The following is a 15467-nucleotide window of genomic DNA, read 5'->3' as shown; positions in this document are numbered from 1 at the left end:
TTGTCATTTAAAAAAAAAATAAAAAATAAAAATAAAGCCTTACTATACATGGTCATTTTCTTAATTAAAAAAAAAAGAAAAGAAAAAGGAAAAAAAGCCTTACTATACATGGTCTTTTTTTATTGTTTTAAAAAAAAAAAAAAGCCTGACTATACATGGTCATTTTTTTTTTAATGAAGAAAAACCTTAAGTCTTAATGGTCTTTCTTTATTATTTAAAAAAAAGAAAAAGAAAAGTAAAGCCTTACTCTAAATTGTCATTTAAAAAAATAAAAATAAAATAAAAATAAAGCCTTACTATACATGGTCATTTTCTTAATTAAAAAAAAAAAAAAAGAAAAGAAAAAAAAAAAGCCTTACTATACATGGTCATTTTTTTAATAAAATAAAAAAAAAGCCTTACTATACAGTCTTTTTTTTTATTTTTTTCATTTTTATTAATTTTTTTAAGAAAAAAAGCCTTACTATACATGGGCATTTTTTTTTTTATTAAAAAACAAAACAAACAAACAAAAAAAACCTTACTATACATGGTCATTTTCGTAATTAAAAAAAAAAAGAAAAGAAACAGAAAAAAAAGCCTTACTATACATGGTCATTTTCGTAATTAAAAAAAAAAGAAAAGAAACAGAAAAAAAAGCCTTACTATACATGGTCTTTTTTTTATTATTAAAAAAAAAAAAGAAAAAAAAGGCCTTACTATACATTGTCATTTAAAAAAAAAAAAAAAAAAAAAAAAAAAAAAAGCCTTACTGTACATGGTCATTTTTTCTAATGAAAAAAAACCTTACTATACATGGTCTTTTTTTTTTTTTGTTACAAAAAAAACTCGTGGGGTTAGCTCACTGGGTTGAGCACCTGTAGAGACCTGTAGAGGCCTGTCCTTGGAGCAGGTGACCCTGGTTCGATTCCGGGTCTGTGCAGTCCCTTCCTGCAGGTCTTTCCGTTGCTCTCCGCCATTTCTTTTCAATTTCAATTCTTCAGCTACCCAATCCACTCAAAGGCTAAAAGCCTTACTATATATACCTGGTCATTTCTTGATCGAAAAAAAATAAGTTAAAATAGATGTTTTTTGTGTTTTTTTTTAAATATAATAAAAGCCATGGTCATTTGTTTTAATTAAAAAAAAAAAAAAAAAAAGCCTTGCTATACATGGTCATTTTTTTAATAAAAAAAAAAAAAACCTTACTATACATGGTCATTTTCTTAATTAAAAAAAAAAGAAAAGAAAAAGGAAAAAAAGCCTTACTATACATGGTCTTTTTTTATTGTTTAAAAAAAAAAAAAAAAAAAAAAGCCTGACTATACATGGTCATTTTTTTTTTAATGAAGAAAAACCTTAAGTCTTAATGGTCTTTCTTTATTATTTAAAAAAAAGAAAAAGAAAAGTAAAGCCTTACTCTAAATTGTCATTTAAAAAAAAAATAAAAAATAAAAATAAAGCCTTACTATACATGGTCATTTTCTTAATTAAAAAAAAAAAAAAAAAGAAAAAAAAAAGCCTTACTATACATGGTCATTTTTTTAATAAAATAAAAAAAAAGCCTTACTATACAGTCTTTTTTTATTTTTTTTATTTTTTTCGTTTTTATTAATTTTTTTAAGAAAAAAAGCCTTACTATACATGGGCATTTTTTTTTATTAAAAAAACAAAACAAAAAAACAAACAAAAAAAAAAACCTTACTATACATGGTCATTTTCGTAATTAAAAAAAAAAAAGAAAAGAAACAGAAAAAAAAGCCTTACTATACATGGTCTTTTTTTTATTATTAAAAAAGAAAAAAGAAAAAAAAGGCCTTACTATACATTGTCATTTAAAAAAAAAAAAAAAAAAAAGCCTTACTGTACATGGTCTTTTTTTATTATTTAAAAGAAAAAGAAAAAAAAAGCCTTACTATAAATGGTCTTTCTTTATTATTTAAAAAAGAAAAAAAAGAAAAGCCTTACTCTACATTGTCTTAAAAAAAAAAAAAAAAAAAAAAAAAAGGCCTTACTATACATTGTCATTTAAAAAAACAAAAAAACAAAAACAAAAAAAAAGCCTTACTATACATGGTCTTTTTTTTTTTTTTATTACAAAAAAAACTCATGGGGTTAGCTCACTGGGTTGAGCACCTGTAGAGGCCTGTCCTTGGAGCAGGTGACCCTGGTTCGATTCCTGGTCTTGCAGTCCCTTCCTGCAGGTCTTTCCGTTGCTCTCCGCCATTTCTTTTCAATTTCAATTCTTCAGCTACCCAATCCACTAAAAGGCAAAAAGCCTTACTATATATACCTGGTCATTTCTTGATCGAAAAAAAATAAGTTAAAATAGATGTTTTTTATGGTTTTTTTTTAAATATAATAAAAGCCTTACTATACATGGTCATTTTTTTTAATTAAAAAAAAAAAAAAAAGCCTTGCTATACATGGTCATTTTTTTAATTAAAAAAAACAAAACCTTACTATACATGGTCATTTTCTTAATTAAAAAAAAAAAGAAAAGAAAAAGGAAAAAAAGCCTTACTATACATGGTCTTTTTTTATTGTTTAAAAAAAAAAAAAAAAAAAAAGCCTTACTATACATGGTCATTTTCTTATTAAAAAAAAGATAAGAAAAGAAACAGGAAAAAAAGCCTTACTATACATGGTCTTTTTTTTTAATTATTATTTTAAAAAAAAAGAAAGAAAAAAAGCCTAACTATACATTGTCATTTAAAAAAAAAAAAAAAAAAAAAAAAAAAGCCTTACTATACATGGTCATTTTTTTTTTTATGAAAAAAAACCTTAAGTCTTAATGGTCTTTCTTTATTATTTAAAAAAAAGAAAAAGAAAAGTAAAGCCTTACTCTACATTGTCATTTAAAAAAAAAAAAAAGCCTTACTATACATGGTCATTTTCTTAATTAAAAAAAAAGAAAGAAAAACTAAAAAAGCCTTACTATACATGGTCTTTTTTTTATTATTTAAAAGAAAAAGAAAAAAAAGCCTTACTATAAATGGTCTTGCTTTATTATTTAAAAAAAGAAAAGAAAAGTAAAGCCTTACTCTTCATTGTCTAAAAAAACCAAACAAACAAACAAACAAACAAAAGCCTTACTATACATTTTTTTTTTATGGTGATTTTTTTAAATATAATAAAAGCCTGGGCATTTATTTATTAAAAAAAAAAGAAAAAAAAAAGAAAAAAAAAACCTTAGTGTACATGGTCATTTTTTTTATTATAAAAAAAAAAGAGAGAGAAAAAGCCTTACTATACATGGTCATTTTTTTAATTAAAAAAAAAAGAAAAAAAAAACCTGAGTATACATCGTCATTTTTTTTTATTAAGAAAAGAAAAAATCCTTACATATATGGTCATTTAAAAAAAAAAAAAAATACCATACATGGTCATTTTCTTTTTATTTAAAAAAGAAAAGAAACAATCCTTACTATATATAGTATTTTTTTTTAATTAAAAAACAACAACCTTACTATACATGGAATTTTTTTTTATTTAAAAAAAAATAAACCTTACTATGCATGGTATTTTTTTTTAATATATACAAAAAAAACTTACTATACATGGTAATTTCTTTTTTATAAAGAAAAAAAACAAAACAAAAAAAAACTAAAGAAAAGAAAAAAGCCTTACTTTACATGGTCTTTTTTTTTTTTCTTATAGAAAAGATTTGGGTTAGATAAGTAACCCAAAAAGTTGTCAGTCCCTTTTTGTGACCCTATTTGGGTTATTTTTGGCCCAACCTTTTTTTTTTTTTTTAAGTGTGTTGAATCACTGTAAAGGCTCACATAGCTTTCCATAGTAGTCATTGTCTTGTGGTGTTTGAATGATGTGCAGGAGATCCCATTCTACCACATCTGGAACGGTTCCCAACGGTACCTGCACTGCACCTTCACTCTGGAGCGCCTCAGCCTCAGCACCTGCGAGCTCACCTGCCAGCTGTGCGTGTGGCAGGTGGAAGGCGAAGGACAGAGCTTCGGCCTCGAATTTAACATTGCCAAGGTGACATTGAGGAGTTCATCCTCCTCCCCCCGTTTTTGTGCCTTTTCCTGTCGCGGTTCTTCACGAAGGCTTTGTTGTCGCAAACAGGACACCCGCGCCGTGGACTCCGAGTTCCTGTTAATGGACAATAACGCCACCGCCCTGGCAGGGCCCAGCGCCTTTCAGATCCCGTACCTCATAAGGCAAAAGATCTGCAGCAGCCTGGACGCGCCGTGTCCCAACGGAGCCGACTGGAGAATGCTGGCGCAAAGACTCAAGCTCGAGAGGTAAAGAGCGAGCGAGCGAGAACAAAGTGTTAGCAAGCAGCCTTGCAAATAGTTCAGTACAGTCTCTTTTATAGTAGATCTACTTCTAACAACTAGCATTCAATATATTATTAACAGATTAACAGAAAGAATACAATTTCATATTACAGATATAAAACAATCAACACACTGCAAATTTGACAAACCAGCATCATTTAATAAGAAACTGGTGTCGTAGGTTAAAGCTAATGTTAGCAAAGCAAGTGCCTCGCTAACATTAGCCACTTGCCATGGACACGCACAGCCAAATGCAATTTTTCTGTGTCAGTACAACTTGTGAGGAAATGTAAACAATCCTTGAGCAGCAAATCTGGCAATGTTGTGGCTTCATGCCAAGCTGCCACCCTGTTCTTTTTTTTTTTTTTTCCTTCTTCTCACTTACACAATTGGCGTAGTTGAAAAGCAGTTGCAGCCATTGATCCCTTTTACACAAATTTAATTTCTGGCCGCCTAATGAAACCAAATAGGTAAAGTTAATTTGTCCGATCAACTTTATTTGCCCCGATTAATCACCCAGCGAATTGATGCAGTACAGCTTTAATTAGCAATGCTGCGCTCAGCAGAATCAATTCTCAATTAGGCTTGAAGATGGGACCACAACAACCTCTCGGCTTGTTTGATCCGTCCTCATCTACACGTGTTAATGGGGGATAAAACAGCAGCTTCTCATTGCAGTATTGTGCACGTCAACATTTTGACCATATATGCACTATATAATAATTGCAATATATTGTGTCTTTGCAAAGATAATGATGTTCGCTTGTCAGAGAGGTATTCGTTTATTACGCCAGGAGGGTTCCTGTTAGGTTGGTTTCTCAGGAACAGCAGTCATGTTCCCGGGTCAATTTGACCCGGGGGTTTCATGATAAAAACACATCCCATTAACTATTAACTGCTCTCATTGCAAATATTTGCAATGAAAATTTTTGATCAGGAAATGCTGCTATTTGTAGTCTTTTAACTTTAAAATGGGTCAATTTGACCCGGTCTATGGTTAATGTTCAAACAACATTTTAATAAACATTAGTAGCCATTTTAAATGAAAATATACTATTCTAATTGTTCAGAAGGTTCATCGAGAAAAAAAAAATACTTATTTGTATCTTCAACTTTAAAATGGGTCACTTTGACCCGGGCTATGTCTAATATTCCAAAAGCATTTCAATAAACATTTAACATTACACTGAATATTATGTCAGAGTGAACTAATGTCTGTCAATGAGATGTTTCATCCAAATATTTAGAATTTTTTCAGTCTTAAAACAGGTCAATTTGACCTGAAATGTTTAGTATTCCAAAACCAATGCAATAAACATGTTTTATAGCTTAATATTAACCATTTTCATTGCACATACATCAAACTTATCAATTTCCTAGTCTGTTGATGTGAAGTTTCATAGCGGAAAAAAACTTTGTTGGGTCACTTTGACCCAGTATATACTTCCATGCATCCATCCATTTTCCAACTTCATGTTTCAAAAAGATCTTAACTGTTTTCATTGCAAATATGTTGAAATTAAACGGTTTGATAGCAAAACTAACATTTGTTCTTTAAGTGGAAGGTGGGTCTATTTGACCCACAATATAACAGAAGGGATGGATGTCCACTACAGCAAACACTGCAAAGCAATGTCAAGGTGAAAAGTATTGGCTAGTGTGTTAAACATCCCAGTGCACTGCCTTAGTGGTGTGCACGAGTCTTTAGTGCTTTTGTGTGCTCTCCTTGAGCGTGAAGGCGAACAGGAAAAGAGCGTTTCATCTAATCAGTGTGTGCAAGTACATCGGGGATCAGGCAACACTCAACATCAAATAAACGGCCGAGTGGGACGCCCACTTTGTTGTCATTGATTGGGCTTGATGGCGAAAGGTTGTGCACCTAAAACGGGAAAAGGTCACTTCCGACTGTGTGAACCGCCACAAGTCCGTCCGTCCGTCCGTCCGTGTGGGCTTTACTAAGTGGGATTTAGGACCTATTGCGACATCAAATAAAGACGAATGAGGCTTTTGCTTTTAAGCCGCTGTTGGGCTTCAAATGGAAATTGCTTTTTAGTTTTGTTTTATGGCAGTTGCTGGAGCCTGAGCCAACTTGGCTGTAAACAATGTGAGGCATGTTGCAATTGAAAGTTGGTGGAAAGTAAAGAGGCTCAGTGGAAATCGTGAAAAAAAGTCAAGGAATGAGGGGGAAAAAAATTCCAACTACACTGTGGAGAATTGTCTAACTAGACTAAGTGCAATTTCTGTAGAAATTGCGTGGGAATACTGAATGCTATGAAGGATAAATTATGTGAAAATTACATATAATAGTATATATAATAGTAGTAGTAGTAGTAATAGTAGAGGTATTATTAGTAATTATTAAGTAGTATAAAATGCTTTCAGCATTCCTACAGTTATAAAAGTAAAGAATTTGTTTGTGCCCGATGATTTAACCACTATTTGTCCACCAGACGGCAGTATTGTTATACAGTTATGCAAAAACAAACAAAGAAGATTCAGGTAATTAAATACTAAATCTTGATATGGATAATCATATCATGATTTCAGTATCAATTATGAAAAATCAATGGAAAAAAAATTTTTTGATTAATATTTTTCTCTTGATCGCTGACCTGAAAATGTGCCCTGAGTCATTTTCACAAGAACTAAATTGATTGCAACTGTCCCAACAGACACATGAGCTTCTTTGCGTCCAAAGCGAGCCCGACCTCGACCATCCTGGACCTGTGGGAGGCGCAACATTTCCACAGCGGCAACATCAACCAGCTGGCCGCCGTCATGGCCGACATCGGCAAGCAGGAAGCCATGATCTTCCTGGTGTCGGACGGCGAGTGCTAACAGGCGGCGAGAAGGATTCGTGCGGGCCGGCGCAGCTGTCTGGTTGACGTCAATCGGTGTAGGAGGACGCGGTAACAACTCTTTCCGATGACAGAATCATATCCAAGAGGCAAGATAATATTGTCCCCCCACACACCCCCCAAAAGTCATTCAATTCCATGCCTTATGTAGCGCTTAATGTAATCCAATCGTTTAAGTCCATTTAAATTTGACATCGGGAAAGTCCTTTCAGCATTTAGTCAATATCTTTGATATCCATTTGAAGGTCCATTAAGGTCTTTGTCTTCACTATTAAAACAATTCAGTTCACTATTAAGGCCAAACTGCGCAATTGGTGACATCTGCACACTTCAAGTATTTCTGGTGAAGCACTAGTAGAATTATTATAATGTACTAATGTATGACTAGTAGGACATTTCTTTCAACTGTATGATATTTTTGCATATTTTTTTTATTTTATTTTTTCCATCCAGATGTGTGCTGTATGTTTGCAGTCCAGTACCAAAAATGTACCACTTTACTGCTACTGGTACTTTACTGATTGGGACCACTGAACTAGATGGTAACTGCACATTAACTATGTTATTGGTTTCGTTCTAAAATTCTACTAGTTAACATGTAGCACTTTACTAGTTGTGGCTGATGTACTTTTAGTGTGCAGAAATGTCAAAAGTAGTGGAAGAGAGATAACTAGCTAACGTAAGCTAGCAGCTAGTTTGCTAAAGAGGCATTGTTTCATTTTAGGGACAAAAAAAATATTTTGTTTTGTTTGTTGACAGTTTTTGTTTCATATTATTCCAAAAGAGAATATTTTTCTTAATTTATTGTTAAATTTTCGATTTAAAGTTATTTAAATTATATTGTCATTTAACATTAAGGGTATCAAGGGTTGCATTTCAAGGGCCTTTTTCATTGAAGGGGACAAAAATGGACATTTTGGGACTCACATCTGGGATTTTATTTTAAAGGCAAGGTTGAGTCAAAAATGTTTGGCACTGTGATGTCATTTTCAGTCAGCAAGTGACAAAATGGCCGCTCCCTTGAGCTGGATGAAAACAAGTGGAGTTTGCTTCTTAATTCATACTCCACAAACACAATATCAATGAGAGTACCATGCTTAGAATAGTTGGAGCACAAAGAAATCTTTTGACTTGACTTCCCCTTTAAGGCTGACCTAGTGAGGACAAAAACCTTAAGTGGATATCAAGGTCATCTGCTATTTAAAGCAATTAGGATGGAAGGGTCATCTGAGGACCCCAACGCCCCCCCACTTCCCCCCCACCTCCACTCTGTGTCAACGTTCCATGTGCGTTCTTTCCAGGGAGGACTCGTTCATGTCTTCACTTTTAGTTGACACGCCATCGCTAATGAAGGCGCCGCGGGGCCTCCAAACACTCGGGAAGCAACGCATGTCGTCACCGCCCTAAAGTGACGTGTCGTCTAATTGCTTTAATGGCGACCAAATAACGTGACGTGGCTAGCGTCGACTTAAGGGACACTTTGCTTTTCTTTAAAGTGCGTTTTCTGAAGCCATGTTTGGTGCGCTTTGCTGTTTTGTTTTGTTTTTTCACAGTAGCACGTTCTCGCAACAGACGCATACACGACGAGAACATCCGCAGGTTCAATCCCCAGTTCAGCCATAGTGTGTGTGCGTGTGCGTGAGTGCGCTCCTCCTCAGGGTTGCATGTGATGTCTATAAAGTTGTCAGGAGAGCCCCCCTGCACTCCCTCCCTCATTAAAGACACACTCAGTCAAACAGCTGGCGTATGCTCGGAAGCCCCCTCGACACACCGGAGCTTCTTTTTACGATTGTCCCGATTTTTGGAATGTACTTTTATGTTTCCATGTGCTTTGCAAAGAGGACGCGTCGTTTTGACACCATTACTGCAATTCTCCTTCCTAACGAGGAAGGACTATTAGGGCCACAGCCCATAGAAAACAAAAGAAACAGTTCCAGAGTGACACAGTTGGAATATTACAAAAACAAAGTCATAGCATGAAAGAAATGGTATTAGTCTCTTAACATAACGAGAATTTATTTATTTATTTTTTTACAAGATTTTAGACATTTAAAGTCGTGAAGATATTGCAAGTCGCAACACTACAAAATTAATGAAAAGTTGACTTCCCCCTCCTCATAATTGCGAAGGTACATTGCTGCCACACCAGAAAAAAAACTTAAAGATCATATTTTTACATGATATTGGTGATTTAATGTGATTGTTATATTTTAACGTGATAATTTGAATGCGCTAACAAGTTACGTTATAACATGATGAATGTGAAACATCAACTTATGTAAAAAGTTTCATGTAACGTTAAAATGTGACAGTACATGATCATATGTTTAATTGGCAGATGAAAATATATCTGGTTGACAAGCGTCTGGTGTGTTGACCACCATATTTTGTGGTCATTTAAATACGGGATCCCCCAGGTAGATGCCTAGAGCCACTCGTATTTCTAATTTAATGTATGACTTAAAAAAATAATAATATATATATATATATATATATATATATATATATATATATTTAAATATATATATATATGAAGTTTTTCCCAGAATATTCACTTTTATGCAAATATTACTAAATTATTGTAAAATAATTACTTTTGTCTCTTAAAATGGACACCTTCTTCTTGTTCTTGTAAAATTGCATTTTTCTAATTAATTTATTCCAATTAAAAATATATATATTTTTATTCTGCATTCAGTAAAGGAATGAGGGCATAGGGGAAAAAGGGAAACATTTCAACTGAGTTGTAATATTATGAGGAAAAATGTGTAATGTTTGATGAAAGAAAATAGATATGTAATTTCTGTAGTCATATTTTTTTTTAATTGTAATAAGAGAAAAATCAGTGTTGCGAGAATTGTACTATTGCGAAAACATTTGGAGTATTATGTGAATAGCCAGAAAATATTACTTGTATAAAGTCAGATTTAAAATGGAAAAAAAACTTCCATCCATTATCCATACGACTTATGCTCACGAGGGGTGAATATGTGTGAAATAATATTACAACTTTTTCTTTGGTTTCTGTGTAATACCACATTCTTTTTTTTCTCTCTTTGGGTTGTGGCCCTAAATGCTCCTTTTGTTCTTTTCCCACCTATTTTATTTTATTTTATTTTTTTCCCTCCTCTCTCGAACGAGCTTTTAGTGCAAAGATGCCACGACATGTTTGTGTCATTTGTGTCAGTAGCCTTCACTTTCAAACCTTCGGACACAAAATGTGGAACTCGTTCAAAAAGGATCACGTTCACATGTAATATAATACTTTTTCTATCGCAGCCAAGTGCTGTCAATTTGCATACAGTTCAGTGTGTGTGTGTGCGTGCGTGCGAGCTAAATTGGTAACCAAAGTTTTCATTCATCATTTTCACTTAGTTTTTTTTGTGTGTGTGTGCGGCGAGCATCCGCATCGTTGTCGTTGAAGCCGTAATGTTGACTGTATGTGTTTGTGCGATCACTTTGTAAAGAAATGTAAATTATATTTTAATATGAAGCCAAATAATAATAACAAAAAAATATGACACTTAAGTTGCGCGGCATTTGTCAAGTCTAAACCGTGACGTGTTTGCCTATTTAACTGTTGTTTGGCAACCTAGCAGTGGAGACGTTCTGCAGTGTTGTAAGGCTTTAGAGAGTTTCTTGACAGGAAGCTTCACTCTTTCTTTCTCATCACTTGCGTGCGTGCCGACGTCAGCATTTAAATACGAGCTTACTAGTCAACCACCGAGCTGGGACGGCTGGAGGAAGACGTGGCCTTGTTTCGGAAGCCATGTCAGCTGTTCACTGGCGCGGGTGTGTGAGAGTTAACGTTTGTGTGAGAGTGCGGGAGAAAGTAATTGTAAGCATATACATTTTATATTTGTGTCTGAGAATGTGTACATGACTGCTTGGGTGCAAGTGCATGTGTGGGTATGTGTGAGATGAAGTACTGTGTGAGAGTGCTTGTGTAAGAATACATGAGTGCATGTTTGACTGCGTGATGAGTGCATTTGTGTGTGAGAGTGCTTTGCTTGCATTACAATGTGTGAGAGTTCATGTTTGAGAGTGTGAATGTGTGTGGTAGCTCAACTGTTTATGTGAGATCGTGCGTGCACATCCCACTCATGTAGTTGACGGGCTGCCAGCATATCCGACCTTTTGCTTACATGCCAACTTGTACATTTTGTATCACTCGTTCCTATTTGAAGTCGAGTTTGCGTGCGCATTCCACGCCATGTTGCTCTGTTTTTCTCCAAATAGACTTTTTTTTTTTTTTTTTTTGTACTTGTGATGCGTTTCAGTTCTTGAAGTCAATGTTTGTTGCCTTTCTGCATTCAAAAATGCTGTACTTACTACATGCCACTGCGCTTATGCAATTGTATAATCCCAACTTTATTTTAGTTTGATTTGTTTTTCCCTTTTGCGTTTTTACTGTCGATGTAAATTGTTGTGGAAATTTGTTTTTGTGGCAAAAGGAAAAACTTCAGCAGAGGGAGATTTCCTGTACTTTTTTGGACAATGATGGATTTGGTGGTAGAATTTTGGAAATTCGTTTCTAAGTGCTTTCAAGTATTTACTTGGCCTTATGTATATATATATATCGATCTATGACATTTCAGAAAGGTATGTATAGTAATTGAACCTGAAATCTCTGTAAATAAATTATATATTGTTAATTCAATGACTAGGTGTTTTACTTGCAACTGGTGTTGTCGTGGCAACAGAAAAAAAAACTAACCTAGGCTGGGTTTTTTTTTTTTTTTTTTTTTTTTTTGATTGTGCAAATTGTTACATTTAGATGCAGATTGAACAGTACTAGAGATGACAGATGAGATTATGAATTGCATTAAGGAACATTTAGCAACAATTAGCACACGCATCACAGCAAAGATGTTTATTCAATCAATCCGGCAGTTATTAAAAAAATATTTTCTGAATTATTCAACAAAAGGCTGCAAGTTAAAAAAAAAAAAAAACTGCTGGATGAGAGTTAACATTTTTTTGTAATAAATTCTGATTCTATCTTTGGGAACATAAAATACTGCCTTTAAAAAAATGCCTTTGAAAGATCTAAATAGTTATTTTGTCTATAATATATATTTTTTTGAAAAGGTAAAAATGTCTTACATTTCCTGTTGAGTCCAACTGCAAAGCAATTTCTCTTACATTTACAATAATCCGAAACCAAACTTCCCATAGAAAGTTTCCGGAAATTAAAATGAGTCCAAGTGATGCGCAAAAAAAACTCCAATAATGTTCATCAGGCTGAACTGAAAGGTAAACGGCGTGATTGAACGGCTCGGCTCGCTCCCGTTGAGCGACACGCTGCGTATTTGGCATGAGAGGCGGTAGCGGAGCGTTGAAGCTTCGAACATCCAAAATGAACACGGGCGACCTCAGACGAGGATAACTCACACGGGGGCGAAGGCGTGGCCTTTGCAGAGGGGCTTGTCCTTCTTGGAGTAGAACGTTTTGCCCTCCAGGTTGATCTGGCACAGCTTCACACATGCAACAAACAAACAGGACCCAATGATTTCTTGTCATCTGTTTTACTTCATGAAAACGAAATTCAGCCCTAGTACCAAATGCTGTGAATCTTGAATGCATGACAAGTCACAGAGGAAAAAGCTTCCCACCCCCCGAGTGCCTGTCAGATGCTTTCTCGACGTTGCCGCTTTGAGAAGAGGAGACGTGAAAGGAGGGAGACTCACCGCGCAGACGAAGCACGTATCGTGCCAGCTGTAGCCCAGAGCCTCCAGGAAGCGATCGCCGGCGTCGATCTTAAAGTCGCAGCCGTGACATTTGGTGCCGAACATCTTCTCGTAATCTGGGAAAAAGACGCAGACCTTAAAATGATGCTCTCCAAAGGGGACATATTATGGAAAATTGACTTTTGATGTCTTGTATACAAATAGTGATGAGTCCGGAGTGCCTGCACTCATCAAGTGGGAAAATTAAACAACTACATCTTTTTTTTAGCTGCCTAGTTCTAAAAATGTGTTTGGGAGCTACTATGACTTAATCAATAGTTGGGGGAAGATCCAGAACCACTTTCAAGCACTGAAACTATCATGCAGAAACAACCAACATCTCTCCACGGATGCATGTGGAAGCCAAAAGGTAAGCAGAGCTGCGTTTGTGTCCAAGCCACAAGCATCCCCATGGTGACGAAAGTCAAACTCATCTTTGGCCAATCGCTTGCATAAAACAGTAACTTAACATTGCACTCATGACTCTCAGAACCGGCAATAACGAGTAATGTTGTCACACTTACTACTTTTAGAGGCCACATTATTTTTTTTCCAGCCTCTATATGAAAATTAGTGTGCGAGAGTTGCTTTTAAAGTGTTGTGATGTGATAAGACTTGAGCTCTTCCAGCACTGGAAAGATGCTGAGTCGGCGCATCTGCTCTAAAGCAGCAGTCCTGCTAAATCTTTTAGCCACCAACATGCCACATTCATGAACAGCAATGGAGCTAAATAGACCAGAGCCAACATTCATTCTGTCATACGTGATTAAGGGTGGTAAGAGATTATTTTTAAAATAGTTATTAAAATTGTAAGAGTAATTCATTAAAATAAGACTAAAAAATTTTTGTATACATATCTGTCATTTTCATAATTTCATCATTAACAAAGATGCTAGCAAAAAAATGCAAATTTAATTTAGCATGTATGTCCCTCTTTATGAATGTCATAATTAAAATTATAAAACTACAACCCCCAAAAACGTTATGTTCATAAAGTATGACTATTAGGAGAATCAAGTACATTTTTAAGTGTTTCAAATTTCTCACAAACTTAAAGGGATACTTTACTTATTTATCCATTTTTGGCAGTCAAACATGAATATTTTGCCTATAATAAATTTCACAATTTCATTATTTTTCCATGTATAATTAGTACCTTTAAAAACACGTCTTGCAACTTGCTGTCAACTGAAAATGACATCACAAGGGCTCAGGTAACCAATCACAGCTCTGCTTGTGAATGTCACATGACCAAACCTAGAAAACAGGTGAGCTGTGATTGGTTACCTGAGCCCTTGTGATGTCATTTTCAGTCAACAGCAAGTTGCAAAATGCGTTTTTAAAAAGGTACTAATTGTACGTAAAAAATAATGAAAATATCTGATTTATTATAGGCAAAATATTAATGTTTGACTGCCAAAAATTGCTAAATAAGTAAAGTGTCCCTTTAAACACACCGATTTGAGACCACCCGCCATTTTTTTTCCCAGTCTCGTCATACACTTTATTCTTTAGGTAATATCCAACTGTGACTTCGCCTTTTAATATTCTGATATCTGCTATGACTATTTTTATTATTGTGTGTGTATATATATATATATATATATATATATAGTTATAATTTTTTTTTTTTTAATAAAATGACTATTCTCATTAAATCCAGGGCTCCTTACTAATATGACTATTTTCCTCAAAGCCAAACTTTTGTTAAATTGTTTACTGGTAAAATGAAAATTCAGACTGCATTAATTAGACATTACTTAAGACAACTAAAATATTACCACAGGTAAACATTTATACTCCCGATATTATAAACGTTATTACCTGAAATGTATTTTTTTTTTTGTCTAACTTTAATTTATTGTCATGTTTTTTCTTTCCCGCATGGCCCTAATCATATCCTGGTTTAATATAGTCAACACCAGGGCAATTTCTGAATTGTGTTTCCAGACATAAGCCCAAACGAAACGCTGCACGTCATTCCGCCATTCCAGCGTCCGTCTACTTTCCTCCTCGCTACTTGAATGTGAGTTGTCACCTCTCTCGCAGTAAGGTTCGCCCTCCTCCATGTAAAAGGCTTGATTCCTGATCGGAGTCTTGCAGGCTGCACACTTAAAACACTGAACGTGGTAGGTCATCTTCAGGGCATGCATGATTTCCTGATGAGGCGAGAAAAGCTTGTAAATGTTTTATTTTGCGCTGGGCCCCCAGCATGCATTTACATCCATTAAGTCCTGTTTAAAAACCGCCGCCCCGGCTCGGCTGTTTAGTCGCGTTAGATTCATCCTCTTACTTACCCCGGTGATTTTCTTTTTGCACTTGGCGCAGTTGGGCGCGTAGCGGTTGTCGTGGCACTTGGTACAGTAGACGGAACCCCTCTCCTCGAAGAAGCCCCCCTCCTCCAGGACCACCTTGCACTGGGAGCACGTGAACTCCTCCGGGTGCCACGAACGTCCCAGTGCGACCAGGTAGCGACCCCTGAAGAACACAACGTGGCGTCAGGCACTCGTGCGCTTGTCGCCAGTTTATTAAACATACATAAACACAACGAGCACACTGGTGCATAATCACCACTCTCACAAGCCATGTCAGAAGGCTCC

At 35.0% G+C, this 15467-nt stretch overlaps 2 protein-coding genes across 10 annotated transcripts in view; one reads left to right on the top strand and one right to left on the bottom strand.

Moving 5' to 3' along the window:
* unc5a (unc-5 netrin receptor A) overlaps positions 1 to 11798 on the top strand; it is a 197699-nt gene extending 185901 nt beyond the window's left edge. For 4 of the 7 annotated variants that reach the window (XM_077532743.1, XM_077532746.1, XM_077532744.1 and 1 more), the window contains 2 exons: positions 3814 to 4244; positions 6953 to 11798. In XM_077532743.1, coding sequence (XP_077388869.1) covers positions 3814 to 4244; positions 6953 to 7118 — 597 coding nt within the window. In that variant the 3' untranslated portion in view covers positions 7119 to 11798. The remainder of the gene's footprint in view (positions 1 to 3813; positions 4245 to 6952) is intronic. The other 3 variants (XM_077532745.1, XM_077532748.1, XM_077532749.1) reach the window with 1 other exon arrangement.
* Positions 11799 to 11996: 198 nt separating this feature from the next.
* Positions 11997 to 15467, bottom strand: part of LOC144026166 (PDZ and LIM domain protein 7-like) — a 33064-nt gene continuing 29593 nt past the window's right edge. For all 3 annotated transcript variants that reach the window (XM_077532753.1, XM_077532750.1, XM_077532752.1), the window contains exons 8-11: positions 15165 to 15345; positions 14906 to 15026; positions 12829 to 12944; positions 11997 to 12615 (exon numbers count right to left, since the gene is read on the bottom strand). In XM_077532753.1, the coding sequence (XP_077388879.1) occupies positions 12529 to 12615; positions 12829 to 12944; positions 14906 to 15026; positions 15165 to 15345 (505 nt within the window). In that variant the 3' untranslated portion in view covers positions 11997 to 12528. The remainder of the gene's footprint in view (positions 12616 to 12828; positions 12945 to 14905; positions 15027 to 15164; positions 15346 to 15467) is intronic.

Source organism: Festucalex cinctus, chromosome 9, assembly GCF_051991245.1.
Source record: "Festucalex cinctus isolate MCC-2025b chromosome 9, RoL_Fcin_1.0, whole genome shotgun sequence".
Taxonomy (NCBI): Eukaryota; Metazoa; Chordata; class Actinopteri; order Syngnathiformes; family Syngnathidae; genus Festucalex; species Festucalex cinctus.
This window is presented reverse-complemented; position numbering and strand designations above follow the sequence as displayed.